The sequence below is a fragment of the Carcharhinus amblyrhynchos genome, chromosome 7 (assembly GCF_965287045.1).
Source record: "Carcharhinus amblyrhynchos chromosome 7, sCarAmb.v2.hapA, whole genome shotgun sequence".
Taxonomy (NCBI): Eukaryota; Metazoa; Chordata; class Chondrichthyes; order Carcharhiniformes; family Carcharhinidae; genus Carcharhinus; species Carcharhinus amblyrhynchos.
Genome location: NC_137330.1, coordinates 42,802,887 through 42,819,258, shown reverse-complemented (window position 1 = coordinate 42,819,258; position 16,372 = coordinate 42,802,887). Strand labels below are relative to the sequence as shown.

The window sequence follows — 16,372 nt, the reverse complement described above, 5'->3', positions numbered from 1 at the left end:
TGGGTCTGCCCTGGTTTCCTCCCACAGTCCAAAGATATCCAGGTTAGGTGGATTGGTCATGGTAAATTGCCCCTTAGTGTCAGGGGAACTAGTAGGATAAATATGTGGGAGCTACAGGGGTAGGAGCTGGGTAGGATTCTGGTCAGTGCAGACCCGATAGGCTGAATGAACTCCTTTGCACTGTAGGGATTCTATGATCTTGGATTGCTTTTTCTAAGGCTTAATTTAAAAAAATTGTGTTTTGGTGCTTATCTCTGAAATACTTCAGCAACAGTGCATTTTGCCCTCTAACACTGTGATAATCTATCCAGAAGAAAGAACAGGGGTAACTTACTGATTTAAACAGGTGTTGAGAAAGACTCCCTGTTGAGAGCATCCTTGCCTTATCCCTACAACTGTTCACATTCTTCCTTTTCAGATAGCAATCTAATTCCCTAATGAATACCTCAATTGATCCTGCCTCCACCGAACTCTAACTACCCTGTGGGTGAAAAGAATTTTCCTCACACAACTTACTCCTTTTGCAAATTATTTTGACTCTGTGCCCTCTTGCTCATGTCAGAGTAACCACGTGGAGTTAAGGGCATAGGGCTTGGGTAGGACTGTTGTCGGTGCAGGCTGTATAGGCTGATTGGCCTCTTTCTGCACTGTAGGGATTCTATAGTTAGAGATTTTCTGTATAAAATTCTGTAATGCCTTGTTGCAGTCAACTGATGGAGCATAAAAGAAATCAAATGAAAAATCTATTTCTAAATCAAATACATTTTATTTATATAGACAGATCATTTGATAGCCTTGAGAAATAAAGATCAATATACTCTGAAATAGTCTTAAACCTTGCTGACTCTAGCAATGTATATGCTATTACAGTCTTCTCCTTGTGTTCTCTGCCCAAAAGCAGGTCATTGGCTATTGTTCACTGAATACTATGGGGTAGGGTGAGAAGGCAGGCCTTGACTCTACCGCAGTTTTAATCTGATCCACACGCTAGCTGTCTGGCCAACTGAGCTCATATGAACGATGAAATATAATCTAACAAATGTAAGATACAGTAACTACATTTTAAAATACATAAATTAACATGAAAGCATAAAAATAGTTTACCAGTATGAATTCTGACCAAGATGATGATAATCTTTGGGTTGCACAGTGGTTAGCACTGCTACTTCACAGCGCCAGGGACCCAGGTTCAATTCCTGGCTTGGATCATTGCCTGTGTGGAGTTTGCACATTCTCCTCATGTCTGCATGGGTTTCCTCTGGGTGCTCTTGCTTCCTCCCACAATCCAAAGATGTGCGGGTTAGGTTGATTGGCCATGATAAATTGCCCCTTAGTGTCAGGGGAACTAGTAGGATAAATATGTGGGAGCTACAGGGATAGGATCTGGGTAGGATTCTGGTCAGTGCAGACCCGATAGGCTGAATGAACTCCTTTGCACTGTAGGGATTCTACAATCTTGGACTGCTTTTTCTAAGGCTTAATTTAAAAAATTGTGTTTTGGTGCTCATCTCTGAAATACTTCAGCAACAGTGCATTTTGCCCTCTAACACTGTGATAATCTATCCAGAAGAAAGAACAGGGATAACTTACTGATTTAAACAGGTGTTGGGAAAGACTCCCTATTGAGAGCATCTATTCAGTAAATCAACCTTAATGCCTACAGCCAAACCTAAGATACAGTCAATGTTGTTATACGTAGTCTCCAACTACATCACTAAAATAGACAGCAAAACAAAAAAAAAGTAACATTCAGGGATCTTTCAGTTCACTAAGTTGTTAAGTGCTTGAGATTTTGTTTGAAGTATTTAGCACAATATACAATTTTCAGTATGAAGAGTGCATCAAACAACAGACAACATGAAAGTTCTTAGAAGTCTATCTTCTCAATTGTTACAAAACTTTGCTGCAATAGTCATGATAGAAACAATTAGCTTAATAAAGTCTAGTTTTGAACTGTAATATTCTTTCCTACTCAAACAATGATTTGAGTGGAAATCATTGAGTAGAAATGTATGTTAATTAGTTAATTTTGAACAAGTAACTTGAGAGATCATGGTAGATATTTCATGTCAGGAAGCTGAAAGCTTTGGGTACAAAATTCGGTATTTCACTATCATATAAAAAAAAACACAAACTGCAAACGTAGGGGTAGAGCATCCACTGAGAATTATATCAGTCAGCATTATTCCAGTGTGTAGGACACTGCTTACAGGTCTTTCCACTGGTACTCCATATTTTTTGGATTTTCTGCCAAAGCTAATGGGATGCATACAATACAAAGATCCAACTACCCATGGATATATTCAGATACGGAGCAAATGATGGAAAATATGTTAACTGATGAATCTGAAATTTGTACCATGGCAAAACTGTACATTAGTTCAACGCTGATTCATACTTGGTACCACCTACAGCATCAGGTCAGGCATTTAAAAATTTATAAAGGAGAAAAAGGCATCTACTTTAAAAAATGAATTTTTAAAATATTTTGTAAATAACTTGAAATGACAGCTCAGAAGCTGTCAGCTAAGCCATGAAAAAAGCCAAAGTCTGACAGTTAATCTGTGAGCTTCCCAAAAGAGAGTTCTGATCAGAAGACCTCACACATCCTGGACATGCTCTCTTCCACCTTCTACTATCGGGAAAACGTCAACGGTCACATACTAACTGACTTAAAATCAGCTTCATCTCTGCTGCCATCAGATTTCTGAATGGACTTACCTTGTATTAAGTTGATCTTTCTCTACACCCTATGACTGTAAAACTACATTCTGTACTCTCTCTCATTTCCTTCTCAATGAGCACTATGCTTTATCTGCATAGTGCACAAGAACAATACTTTTCACCGTATGCTAATACATGTGACAATAATAAGTCAAATCAAAAAAGAGCTCAAAATTGTTAAATGACTTGAGGCTGAAAAATTGGCAAGGATATCATTGTGATAAGTCCTGGGAGGTGAAGATACAATAGCTGAAAATCTAGTCTGGTAACTTTAGATTTTAAAAATACATTCTTAACAATACTTATAAAGGGTCATCCTGACTCAACACGTTAGCTCTGTTCTCTCTCCACAGATGCTGTCAGACCTGCTGATAATTTTCAACATTTTTTGTTTTGGTTCTTAACAATATAATGATATTAGACTAAGGTTACTAATTGCTTTAGTGATTTTATGGATTGCAGTGCTAGATTTAAAAACTCCTTACAATTCCCATGTTTTGATATTACTTTCACGTCTTTTTCCAATACAAAGAGATACAACTTATTTTACAAAAGCAAACGTACATAAAAAATTAAGTCTTAAAATCATCTTGGATGACTTTTCATTTTAAGATAAAAACCAATCTGCACCAATCGTGGACTCCAGCTTCCAGGTTATTTCACATATGTAAATGTCAGATTTCCGAGGTTTGTGTTGCCCAGACATAGATGATCAATCCCCAGCAAGACTTTTGTTGCAGGCATCACTACAGCTTCTACAAGACAAGGGAAGGCAGTAATTTAAATAATTAATGTCCAATGCTGTGATCTGTTTTATAATCTCCAATGGTGTCTCTCAATCTTCCAGTTTCTACAAAAATACCACACTGACTTGATATCCTACAGGTGTACTGCAATTTTCTGTTTCTGCTTTTGTAAGCTACAATCTTCTGCTCATTAAACAAATGGACAGGAAATTGCAGGCTGGCAAATGTAAAAATGGACAATCCTGCTGTGATTTTTAGGTTTTTCATTTTCAAATATTGGCATAGCTGCCTTGAGTTATGGGAGATGGCTGAAATGGAAAATAGTTTCAAACTAAAATTGTAATACTTCAGAAAATAACAATGCTGAAAACAACTAAGCAGCATGTGGCACAGAGACATTCAGGGTTTGATCATCTGGAGGGTTCGGTAAGAAATCTGAATAATGTAACATGTTTTAAACTGGTTAAGCAACATTGCTTCACCGGGAGCCAAAGTCTTGATTTTAAAATTCTTGATTTGTTTTCAAACTTTTCCATGACCTCACCTTTCCCTCCATCTGTAAACTCATCCAATCCCAGAATAAATTAGTAGATATTTGCACTCCTCTTGATACTTGCCTCATTGTGTATCCCTAATTCTAATCACTCCACCATTGATAGTTTGCCTTTGGCTGCTGAGTCCTCAAGCTTTGGAATGACATCCCTCCCACCCCCTGCCCCACTTCATCACCTACTTCTGTTCCTCCTGCTTTAATTACTACAGAAGTGTTATGATAAATGTTGTAACTATTTAATTTTTGATCACAAAGTGTGATTAAGGAAATATTTTTCAAACTAATATAAAGGCAAAAGGGATATAAAATCTGCACAAAGCTCTTGGGAAAGGAAACAATATATAATATGCTATATAATTTCCCATTGTAAAATCTACATTTTAATAGTAATTTGGAAACAATCCCAATCACATAAGACCCCTTTTCAGAGCACAATTTAAACTTACTCAATACAATGGGATAGGCAAACATTTATCAATACCCCATTTGATGCATTTTTATTAGTAAACATTTAAGAAACCCTTTGCTCTCAAATTCTGAGCCAGACCACTAAGTTTCAGGATAACAATCTTTCTAGGTTTTTTCTTGGACAAAAATGGGAAAGACTTCCCCTTCAAATATAAACCTCTCACAATCCTTTGCATCTTTCTCCATTCTCACTGAAAAAACATTAATAGCAATGGGTTTCCCAGTCTTCACTTTCTGGTGCAGCTTTCTATCTGGAAATTTCAATTTGCAAAAATGCAACTGAACTAGACTTTAACTTTCAACAATTTGCCTTCACATGTCCAATTGTCAGATAAAGATGTGTCAGTCTTTGTACTCAACTTTATCTTTTATTGTTTTGATCACCTTGGAATCAGCGTTTTTCTTCTTACTATCAATTAAAATCTGTCAATTGTCATTTGGTCTACCTTTTCAACTCTTGTACGGATTTACAAACGGAGATGTAATGCCCTTTAGCTGCCCATGTGATATATCATACCCATCTACTACTTCCCTTACTTTTGAAACCTTGTGGTTTGAGGTATGACCTGCTGGCTATTGAAAAGCTGTTTCAAACTTTTTCCATTATCATTACCTTTCGCATGTAGTCAAAATTCTCTTCTGACTTCATTGACTGAAAGCACTTGTCAACCATTCTTCTCCATGGCAAATTGTATAAATTTTTCAATCTTCAAGCTCCAAAATTTTAAATGATACACTTCAGAGGCAAGTTCATTGGCATGAAGTATTGCAGTTTTAACTGTCTCAATTTGGGAATTTTTCATCCAAAAGACTAGAATAAAGATCCATTAACTTCCCCATTAAAGTGCTTTGCAAAATAAGAGTCCTTGCATCTGTTAGCTCCCCCTTGTAGCCACTTTTTCAAATGAGATAACATTTCACTTAACTCCTTCCTCAGTGGATTTAGGCACTAGGCCAAGATTCTTTGTTACATCAAAGCTTGGACTGGTCAGCTCATCCTCTGAACTAATAACTTCACTTTCACTCTGAAATCTAAGCTTTTCTTCAGCTTTTCTTCCTCTCTTTGAAATCTCTTTTCTTATTGCATAACTTCTCCCTGGAATTCAGATTCAAACCTTCACGTTTTTCTTTTTGCTCTTTCTTTCTCCTCCTGCTTTTTTCTATCTCAAGCTGCTTCACCTGCAATTGAAGACCAAATCAAGCTGCGTTCTACTTGGGTCAGACTTTTCTTCTTCCAATCTCAGATACTCTGTAACTACCTCAATTATATCTGCTTCTTAGCCTCCTCTTTTAACTCTAAATTCTATTTTCCAGCTAATGCTATTAATTTAAGCTTGGTTAATAGTTGTACATCACTCAGATAAGCCTTCTTTCTCCAGGCAAGTCACACTAATGACAAAGCCAACATGCTTTTAGTAACTATAGTAACTTTCAACATTAGATCTTGTTAACTTCAAGAATAGCAAATCCCAGCACCCATATGGATTCAAAATCCTGCAAAGAGTCCTCAATTTTGTTACAATCTGGTTAAGGACCAGTAACTTCTATTGTAAAGTAAACAAAATTTGAAGTCCCAGTCACTTACTGAGAGAATAAAGCCACAAGATTCCACAGTTTTTAAACAGATAGGAGGATATTTACAATACAACAGCTAACAGTGAGGCAGCACAGCGGTCAGCATTGCTGTCTTACGGTGCCAGGGGCCAGAGTTCAATTGCCAGCTTTGTGTGAAGTTTGAACGTTTTTACTCTGTCTGCATAGACTTTTGAGTGCTCCGGTTTCCTCCCACTGACCAAAAGTGTGTGGATTAGGTTGATTGCCATGCTAAATTGCCCCTTAGTGTCTCAAGGTGTGTACATTAAGGGGATTAATGGGTTAAATATGTAGGGTTATGAGGAAAAGACTTGGGCAAGATGCTCTGTCGAAGAGTTGGTGCTGACACAATGGACCGAATGGCATCTTTCTGCATAGTAGGGATTATTACACTGTAGGGAAAATTACAGCCCAGGAACAGGCCCTTTAGCCCTGCAAGCTTGCACTGATTAAGGTGCCCGACACAATGACAGAGCTAACAGTCAGTGCATCTTCCTGTATGCTAACATCCAGAATTAACATAAGTTAAACATGAATTAACAAGCAAATTATGGTCAAACACAAATCACAAACCATACACTGAGTTGCAGACACAATCAAGACAGATGCCATGAAATTCTCAGCAGCCCACCCAGACATCAGTGATCACTGTGTCACAAAGTCCTTCCACTTTTGAGGAACTTCCCTTTAAAAGGCACTCCAACATTGCCTTGAAACCCTCTTTTCTTCTATCTGCAATTATTTGCCAAGAATAGGACTCCAGCTTGTGTCTAGCTATTCCATCTCTTCTCCCAAAACTGCATGCCACTGCGTTAACAAGGCAGCAGCCCAATACCTAATCATCAACACAATCCCAGCTCTATAGTGCACTGAGCAGACAGGCTTTTCTTTGCCCAAATTCACAGCTTCATGGAGCAGATGTCTTCAGCTTCACTGAGCAAACATCTACACCCCACTGGCTTCCTTCTGTGAGCAGATAACTCTTCAGTTTCACTGAGCTGACACTGATCTGAGCACCAGCTCCCTCGCAGCACCTCTACCAAATACTGCCAACCTTCTGCTGAATCTCATCACCTGGCTCTCTCTTTATGCTGCACACATGGTCCAGAGTTTGCATTTTTACACTGCATAACAGGTCACGTGGGGAATCTTTTGCACACTCTCCCCGTGCTTAGGTTTCTACATCATCCTTGAGCGTGTGCAGCAGCCCATTCTGCTGCCACTGTGCTTGCACTGAAGCCCCATATGCCAGGGGTTGTAGTCTTCAGTCCAAAAATCAGTGTGAACTAAATAAATGCAGATCCCTTCACCATATCCACACGATGAAGAACACCTATTTCTGTTGATGCAATATGCCTGAATTTGCCCTCCTTCAGCTAATCTGCTGGTGAAACGCTTACCCATAGCTTTGTTACCCTTAGACTTTGCTGTCCCAATGAAGTGTTTACTGATACCACACATTCTATCCTCTGGAAACTTGAAGTTATCAAAAATTCTGTTGTCCGTGTCCTAACTTGCACCAGGTATCATTTACTTATCATCTCTCTTTTCACTGAACTACACTGGCTCCCTGGAAACAAAGTCTTATTTTAAAATTCTCATACTTGTTTTCAAATCCCTCCATAGTCTTGGCCCTCCCTATTTCTAATCTCCTCCAAACCCACAACACTCAGATTTCTGAACTCAGCTAATGCTGACCTCTTGAGCATCCCCAACTTTAATTGCACCGCCATTTGTGGCCCTGCCTTCAGCTGTCAATGCCCCAAGCTCTGGAAAACCTTTCCCACAACTGTCTATCTCGCTACCCACTTAAAGAAATTCCTTAAGACGTATCTCTTTGACCTTTTGGTCATGTGGTTTGGTGTAATATAATGCTTCTGTGAAGTACCATGGAATGTTTCATTATGTTAAAGCTGCTTTGTTATTACAAGTTCTTATGGCCAGTGATGCAGAATTTGTATTCCTGGAATAGATAAAGGGGAGGGTGATTTGATCGAGGTTTTTTAGAATTTGCAAGGAGGAATTTTTCTCCCAATATGGAGGTTTAGGACAAGAGAACATAACCTTAAAATCACCACCACGCCATCCATAAGAGGAATTAGAAACCACTTTTTCCTCACAAAAGGCTTTAAAAGTATGAAATGTTTCCCCATGATAAGTAGATGTTATCTCAACTAATAATTTTATATCTCAGACTGACAGGTTTTTTAATAGCCAAGGGTAGAAAAGGAAATGATGCCCCAAAGCAGGTGAATGTAGGCAAGAGACTATTCGGTTACAAAACAGCAGAACAAACTCGAGAGGCTAAACGGCTCATTCCTATGTCCAGATTCCTAATGCCATCCCCAACAAAAAGAAAATCATCAGATATTCAGCTCACGTAAATTCAAACTTCATTATTCCACTGCTTATATATAAACACCATACCTATTAACTAGGTTAAAAAAAGCATTTCACAACATTCTGTGCAAGTGCAGGTTATTATAAATATTTCTGATTTTCCAAATTGATACTGTCGGTTGGAGATGGAGGTGGTGGGAATTCTATAGGTCCTGTGGTTTGCCTCCCATCACGAATAATAATTTCCTGTTTGGGTTTGAATGTTGATGGAACAAATCCTTCATCATCTGCTGTTAGAACTATCCAGTTGGAGCCTATAAGTGAAAATAAAAAGGTTACTACAAGGTGTTATTCAAAACACAATGAAAGTAACTTACCAAACAAACCATCTTAGACAACTTAATGTTTGCTGAGTAAGCAATGTGTACAACAAAAAAACTGAACCTGAGAAATACACACCTTTTATGATCTTAGTTCCTGTAAAATAACTGTAATTTTCTTCAGAAATTTCAACTCAAATATTTTCCTAGATATGCTGATGCACAAAAATGGCAAGCCAGCATTTAATACAATTGGTTTATGGTATCCTAACATTACCAGTGCTACAATTAATTCACATAAATGCCATTGACTCTGTGGCTTATGGTATTATAATACTCAATCCAAAACTGCTGACATAAGTGCCTTCCAGCAATAACCACCTAAGTAAATGGTGAGACACCATTGTGGTGCAACACTTGCAGTTGTCACATCACCCAAAAGAAACAATAGCGTACATAAATCAGGATCTAAACGTGTTTAGTGTCCTTCTTGATTTACCTTTTATACAACCATGCCTGCAGGAAAGGGGAGTTAAAGCTCTCCATTCCTGACAAAGCTATCATCTCACAGTGGGATCAATGCATGATAAAGATGAAGACTAAGGAACAATATTAGTAAGTTAATTTCCCAGTTCAAACCTTTTCAATTACAATATATGGTCTAAGTTTATACTACAGAAACTCAGAGGTTGGTGTCTAGCATGCAGTCTGCAGGCCCACAGGAACATGGACACATGCTCGCGCTCCTGAATTAAATGCCCAGCTATGGGAAAATAGCTCCACTGCCTTGTGGATAACTTAGGAGAGTTGAGTGTAAAGGGTGTACCCTGACAAAAGATGTGGAGTACATCCCAGACTGATGTCTAAATATATAACTTTTCCAGCAACTCCTGCTTCACATATCGAAGTTCCACAATCACCAGCAATCAGTCACTTGATGCTGAAATCAATACACACATTGCACAAGTTGCAATTGTTATGTCCAAGCTGATTAAGAGCGTATGGAACAACAGCAAACTGACTGAACACCAAACTGCAAGTCTACCAAGACTGTGTCTTCCCTGCACTAGTCAAGAGAGAGAGAGCTGGGATACATATGCTCTGCAGGAGAAATGGACGAACGCTTTCCACCTTCGCTGTCTCAGTTATATCTCTTGGCAGGGCAAGATCTCTAACTCAGATGTCCCTGAGCACGCTAATTATATCTGCATACACTCATTGCTAAGTCAACTATGTCTATGCTAATTTGGTCACGTTCATCAGATGGGTAACAGCTGTGCAAACAAGACACGACACTGATAATTGGAAGACATTCAACAACAGCCATTGCCTCTGGAAATTGATTGTTTGGAAGGGCAAGGAAGAGGCAAGCAGCTCAGCCTACCAAGAGGGCCCAGAGGAAACAGAGGCTAGTGAATCATTTCAACTTCTCACCCCACTGACTTTCTCTGCAGCAAATGCGTGAATGGAGCTCCTAAGCCACATCAGGCAATGCTTAACACAGAGTTGACTGTGACACAAACAAGATTGAAGGCTGCCACCATACAATATATTAGAATGTTATCCGTCCATCAGTCGGAGAAGTCTGGAGTTTGCAATAATGTTGCACAGCTCTTCAAAGGCATTTTTAAAATGGATTAACTCTTCATCCAAGACTTGTTATGTTTCCAACTAATTCACGTATGCATACGAAATCTATGGAAGCAGATCTTAGCATTGTGCATGAGAAACAAGCATTTGCTAATTTAGCAAAGACTAACCTAAAGACTGAAATACTCCATCTGGAGGAAATGAGGTCAGTGATGGTGTTGGGGATAATGACATGATTTTCAGTGACGTGGTCCAACATGGTCTCCTTTTATTCGGAGACAGCAAGCATAACTGGGTGAACACTTTGCTGAGCACCTTCAGTCTGTGCGCAATCAGGACCCTGACCTTCCGGTTGCTTGCTATTTTAACACACAATCCTGCTCCCGTGCTCACAAGTCTGTCCTTGGCTTGCTGCATTGTTCCAGTGAAGCTCAATGCAAACTGGAGGAACAGCATCTCATCTTTCGGCTAGGCGCTTTGCAGCCTTCTGGTCTCAACACAGAATTCAACAACTTCAGATGATTTGCTCCTCCCCACCTTGGCCCCCTTCGTTTTCATTCTTTTTGTTTAAACTGTTCTCTACCTTTTATTTCTTTATTGTCTTTCTTCATTTTTCTTCCCCCCCGCACTCTTTCCCCTATTTTATCCCCCTTCCCTTTTCTCCCCTTTGCTTCACCTTTTCTAAATTTTACCTCTGTTCCATCTCCCTCCTGCCCCCCAACATCTTCATCTGTCACAGCTTACAGTTTGTCTGGTGTTTGACTTTTCACGCCCTTTATTCTCTGTGGACAGCTATAAGCAGTCTTTTCCCCTGGTTTCTGTGGCTATGACTCATCTTACATCCCCTCACCCTGCAGTATAAATATCTCCCACTTTCTATGCCTTTTAGCTTTGACAAAGGGTCATCTGGAGTCGAAACGTCAGCTTTTTTGTTTCTCTCCTTACAGATGCTACCAGACCTGCTGAGATTTTCCAGCATTTTCTCTTTTGGTTTCAGATTCCAGCATCCGCAGTAATTTGCTTTTATTCAGAGAATCAGCATAGTGTGGAAACACATACAATCCCATTATTTGTTGCAATTGTTTAAACATTGTATTAATCAAAGCTCAACAACTTTAATTTACATTGCATCATTTATGGAAGTTCAAAGAGGTGAATTAACATAAATATTATGAGACAAGTTAGGAAAGATAATGCAAAAACAGAGGAGGCAGATGAAATCTCTTCCAATGAAGGTTGCCTACAGGGTGCAGGACATACACCACGGCCAATCATAGCAATTTTTTTGATGACCCAGCTGAAATTGGGGCAGGTGACCTCATTGGACTAGTAATCTGGAGAACCCAGGCTAATGCTCTGGGGACTTGGGTTCAAATCCCACCAAGACAGCTGGTGGAATTTTAATTCAATTAAGAAATCTGGAACTAAAAGCTAGTGTCAGTAATGGTGACAGTGAAACTATCGATTGTTGTAAAAACCTATCTCATTCGCTGATGTCTTTTATGGAAGGAACACTGCCATCTTTACCCTGTCTGACTTGCATGTGACTCCAGACCCACAGAAATGTGATCAACTATTAACTGTGCTCTAAAATGGCCAGGCAAGCCACTCAGTTCAAGGGCAATTAGAGATGAGCAACAGGTGCTGCTGGCCTTACCAGTGACACCCACATCCCACAAAAGAATTTCGGAAAAAAAAAATCAACTAACACCACAAATTGGGACTGAATATCATCATAGGATGCCAATTTCTAGGGTTGTAAATTACCATTCCTGAAAGGAGGGTGAGATTGAGAAAACAATCGGTTTCAGTAATTCGGGCAAGGTCGCTGCTATCTGCTGGACAATGGTGGCACCCCTGACTCCACTTCAGGTACTTGTTTCCTGGTGTGTTCCCGGACACATGTGGGACTGAATTTGAAACCTTTCCAGTTCGTAAAAATAATAGTTCTTCAAATTGTCAGTCATCAAGTCAACTTACTATGGCCCAAATATATTATAAAGTTTAGTTTAATTTTTATTAGTGTCCCAAGCAGGCTTACATTAACACTGTAACAAAGTTACTGTGAAAATCCCCTAGTCGCCACACTCAGGTGCCTGTTCGGGTACACAGAGAGAATTTGGCATGGCCAATGTACCTCACCAGCGTGTCTTTCAGACTGTGGGAAGAAACTGGAGCACCTGGAGGAAACCCATGCAGACACAGGGAGAACATACAGGTGTTGCACAGATAGTGACCCAAATCGGGAATAGAACCTGGGTCCCTGGCACTGTGAGGCAGCGGTACTAACCACTGTGCCGCCCACAATGTATATTATTTTGTACCTTCTATCAGAAAGCAAATTGGACAGTAATTGTGTTTAGTAAACATTCTCAAATAAGGCCAAGGCCATGTATGATTCAGTTTTCATTTTTTTTTTGTAAACTTGTGGATGCTGTGTTAATTTATTACAAACCTTGGAAGTATCTTCAGTGCTACACAAGATCAGCCTTGAAGGGACGGGGATGGGTGGGGGTGAGAGAGGACAGAGGGAGAGGGAGAATTAATTTAATCAATTGATCAATTATACCGAATGACAATTTTCCAATAAAAAGCCATCTTCATATTAAATGTTAGATATGATTTTTGTCTATTCAACTTGCTTACTAAATAAAGTGGATTAAGTTTATGTGCAGATGCTACTTGACAAAAAAAAATCAATTCTTAGGAGCTGAAAACAGCTAATACAAAAATCCTGTTCTAATTTTAGCTTCAAGGTTGTCCTGACCATCATATGACAATTAGTGTGATTGCTTTTTGCCGCTGCATCGATAAGGTGAAAGGCCATCTCTTTGAATTGCTGTGGGTTGCTAGGATATCATTAAGCTCACAACTAATAATAGCTGATTAAGCAAAACAAATCAATTTTCTTTTTAGTAGTTACATTGTAAACAAAATTGGGCAGGATTAGGGGTCAGAAAAAGCTAAGTTGATGTGTTGCATGTGAAGATTGAGAAATTGTGGCATGGTGGCAGTGGTTAGCATTGCTGCCTCGCAGCACCACAGACCTGGGTTCAATTCTGGCTTTGGGTGACTGTCTGTGTGAACTTTGCACCTTCTCCCCACATCAGCATAGGTTTTCTCCGGGTGATCCGGTTTCCTCCGCAGTCCAAAGATGTGCTGGTTAAATTGATTGGTGCAGGCTTATCAGAATAGGGCTGGGTAAGGTGCTTCTTTGGAGTAATTTGGTGCAGACCCAATGGTTCTATAAACCAAAAAATAAATTTAGGCACAATTTTTAAGATAGAGGCTATAAAAAAAAGACAAAATTATGGAATACATTAATTTCTTTTACTTGCAAGCATTAGGAACAAAATATTGGAACAGTAGCAGAAGTAAAAATTGCTATTTTGTGGGCTGTGCGGACATGTTACACCCTAAAAGAAGCAGTGAATTCTATCTTCAGAGATGTAGCTCGTTCAAGACAAACTTATGAGGATTAGTAACACTATATGAACAGGTCAATAAGGATGACAAGGAAATTGCAAACAGTCTCAGAAAATAAAGTGATTTTTATTTGGCGGGACCCAAAGAAAAATGTGGTGTTAAAAAATTGGCTCTGATACTCAACTCCTGAGGCAAGTAAATGAGATAGTGAAGGAGAAAGCAGTACTTTTTAATGATGAAATTATATGACTTTGTACGATGCTGTCATAATGTGAGATTAACTAGGAACATCCATGGAAATAAAACAAATGGATAAATGCTTTTGTCAAAAGGGCAGACAGAGGAACATCATACATACATGTTGCATTCATCCATAGCACCATAGGCAACAATTTTCAAGCTGATGTGTAACAGATTATACTAGAGAAACTCAGATTCAGACTAGTTACTGTAGATGTCATGCTAATAGCTTGAAAGTTAGAAGTTATGAATCTCTTGGATTAGTGACTATTATTTGATCAAATTTCAGATCTGGCAATTGGCATCATCAAGGAGTGGACAGAAATATTTAAATTCAAGAAAATAAACTTAAACAGAATGAGGAGCAAACTAAGTAAATTTGTATATGCAGTTGAGTGAGGCATTAATGAAGAAAAATGAAAAATTCTTAAAACGATATTAAATATCTAAAACAAAAGCATATCAGAGAAGCAAGCCATAAACTAAACAAACAGAGAAAGTAAAACAGATAAGAAATAGGAATACATTATATACAGTCTACAAGGAAGATAACTTTAGCAGGAATATAGCAGATCCAACTTGATTAAAATGATTAGATGCATAAAGAGCACTGAAGGAGCAAAAGCTGTTTTGAGTACTAAAGCAAAAGTAGTTTGGAAGAAATTTTAAAAATGAACATATTGGTATAATTGGCACAATGGAGTGCTATAAAAATGTAACCAATTTATTTCATTCTCTTATATTTGCTAACTTTTAAACCTGTTCTCCTGTACTCAATGTTTCATTGCTATAGCTAAGATATTGCAATTTTTGCCATATACAGAAGGTTCTCCATTTCCTAACTGAATAATTTAAACTGAAGCAATTGCACAAAAGGAAATATGATCAAACTGAAATACGTCAATGTCACTGTTGATCAATATTACTCCTAAAGACTGTATCTACTTCTGTACATGAAAAACAACAAACATGTATGAGCTTTATTCAGTTCTGTAAAATGCATCATATTACAACAGTGTAAAATACTTCAAGGTGGCTTGGCAGCTACAAGCTAACAATACCTGTAGTAACATTTTAATAAGTTTATCAGGAATTTTATTGTATTTCATTTATTTCTATAAATCTTCTTCAAAAGGCTTCTGTATGCTAAATATTGACTTAAATTAGTCAATGACTTTTGGATGTTTTCTCCGACATCTCCCTGGACCATGGTCATAATCACATAATAAAGCTATTATCTCCATGACCTCATCTCTTCCGGAGATCTTGCCTTTGTGGTCTGCAACCTCCTGGTCCCCCCAATTTCAAACAACCTGCTTCTACCTCCTCCCCAAGATCCTGCCCCGGCAGGCATTTCATTTCAGCCAGTTCTTGCACAACAAAATTATTTTCTTATCTCAACTATTTTTCTCCCTTGCCTAGTCTTGTTCCACCTACATCGATGACTCTTCTGATACCCTTTCTCGCTTAATAAGAACATAAGAAATAGGAGCAGGAGTAGGCCATCTAGCTCCTTGTGCCTGCCCCGCCATTCAATAAGATCATGGCTGATCTGAAGTGGATCAGTTCCACTTTCCTGCTTTCTCCTCATAACCCTTAATTCCCTTGTCTATCAGAAATCTATCCACCCGTGACATAAATATATTCAACGAGGTAGCCTCCACCACTTCAGTGGGCAGAGAATTCCAGAGATTCACTACCCTTTGAGTGAAGAAGTTTCTCCTCAACTCCATTCTAAACTGCATCCCCCCTGCCTTATTTTGAGACTGTGCCCTCTAGTTTTGTTTTCCTTTCTAAGCGGGAAGAATCTCTCTACCCGCTTAAACAGTTTTTATCTTCCGACCCTAACTATCCCTTCACTGTGGATGTCCAATCTTTCAACACATCCCATCCCTCACTAGAAACTGAGGACTTTTTGCTTCTCCCTTGAACAGAGACCCAGTAGTCTCTATCCACCATACCTTGTTTCTGACAGGCTGTTCTTACAATGAACTTCACTCACTTCCTTTAAATAAAAGGTATTGCTTTAGGTATCAGCATGGGCGATAGCTATACTTTTTTGTGGGATTTTTGGAACATTTCTCTTTCCAGTCCTGCTTGGGACCCTGCTCATCCCTTTTTCAGGACATGGTGACTCCAGCCTCTTCCTACTCTCTTCCCGAACTGAAAAAAAATCATCAACTTTGTTTCCAATTTCCACCCTTCTCTCACCTTCATGTGGTCCATCTCCTCCTACTCTTCCTTTCCTTGATTTCTTGGACTCCATTTCTGAGGATATATTTTATCAAAAAAATTCAACATAAGCTCACAGACTTCTACAGCTACCTTGATGACACACCTTCCCCAGTTCTTCCATTGTATCTGTTCTGATA

At 38.9% G+C, this 16,372-nt stretch overlaps 1 protein-coding gene across 8 annotated transcripts in view; it reads right to left on the bottom strand.

Moving 5' to 3' along the window:
• Nucleotides 1-16,372, bottom strand: part of wdcp (WD repeat and coiled coil containing) — a 72,314-nt gene that overhangs the window by 40,200 nt on the left and 15,742 nt on the right. For 4 of the 8 annotated variants that reach the window (XM_080192205.1, XM_080192204.1, XM_080192206.1 and 1 more), the window contains 2 exons: nt 13,382-13,578; nt 8,654-8,738 (listed from right to left, as the gene is read on the bottom strand). In XM_080192205.1, coding sequence (XP_080048331.1) covers nt 13,388-13,578 — 191 coding nt within the window. In that variant the 3' untranslated portion in view covers nt 8,654-8,738; nt 13,382-13,387. Of the gene's footprint in view, nt 1-529; nt 8,739-13,381; nt 13,579-16,372 lie in introns of those variants that run through there. The other 4 variants (XR_013887003.1, XR_013887004.1, XR_013887005.1 and 1 more) reach the window with 4 other exon arrangements.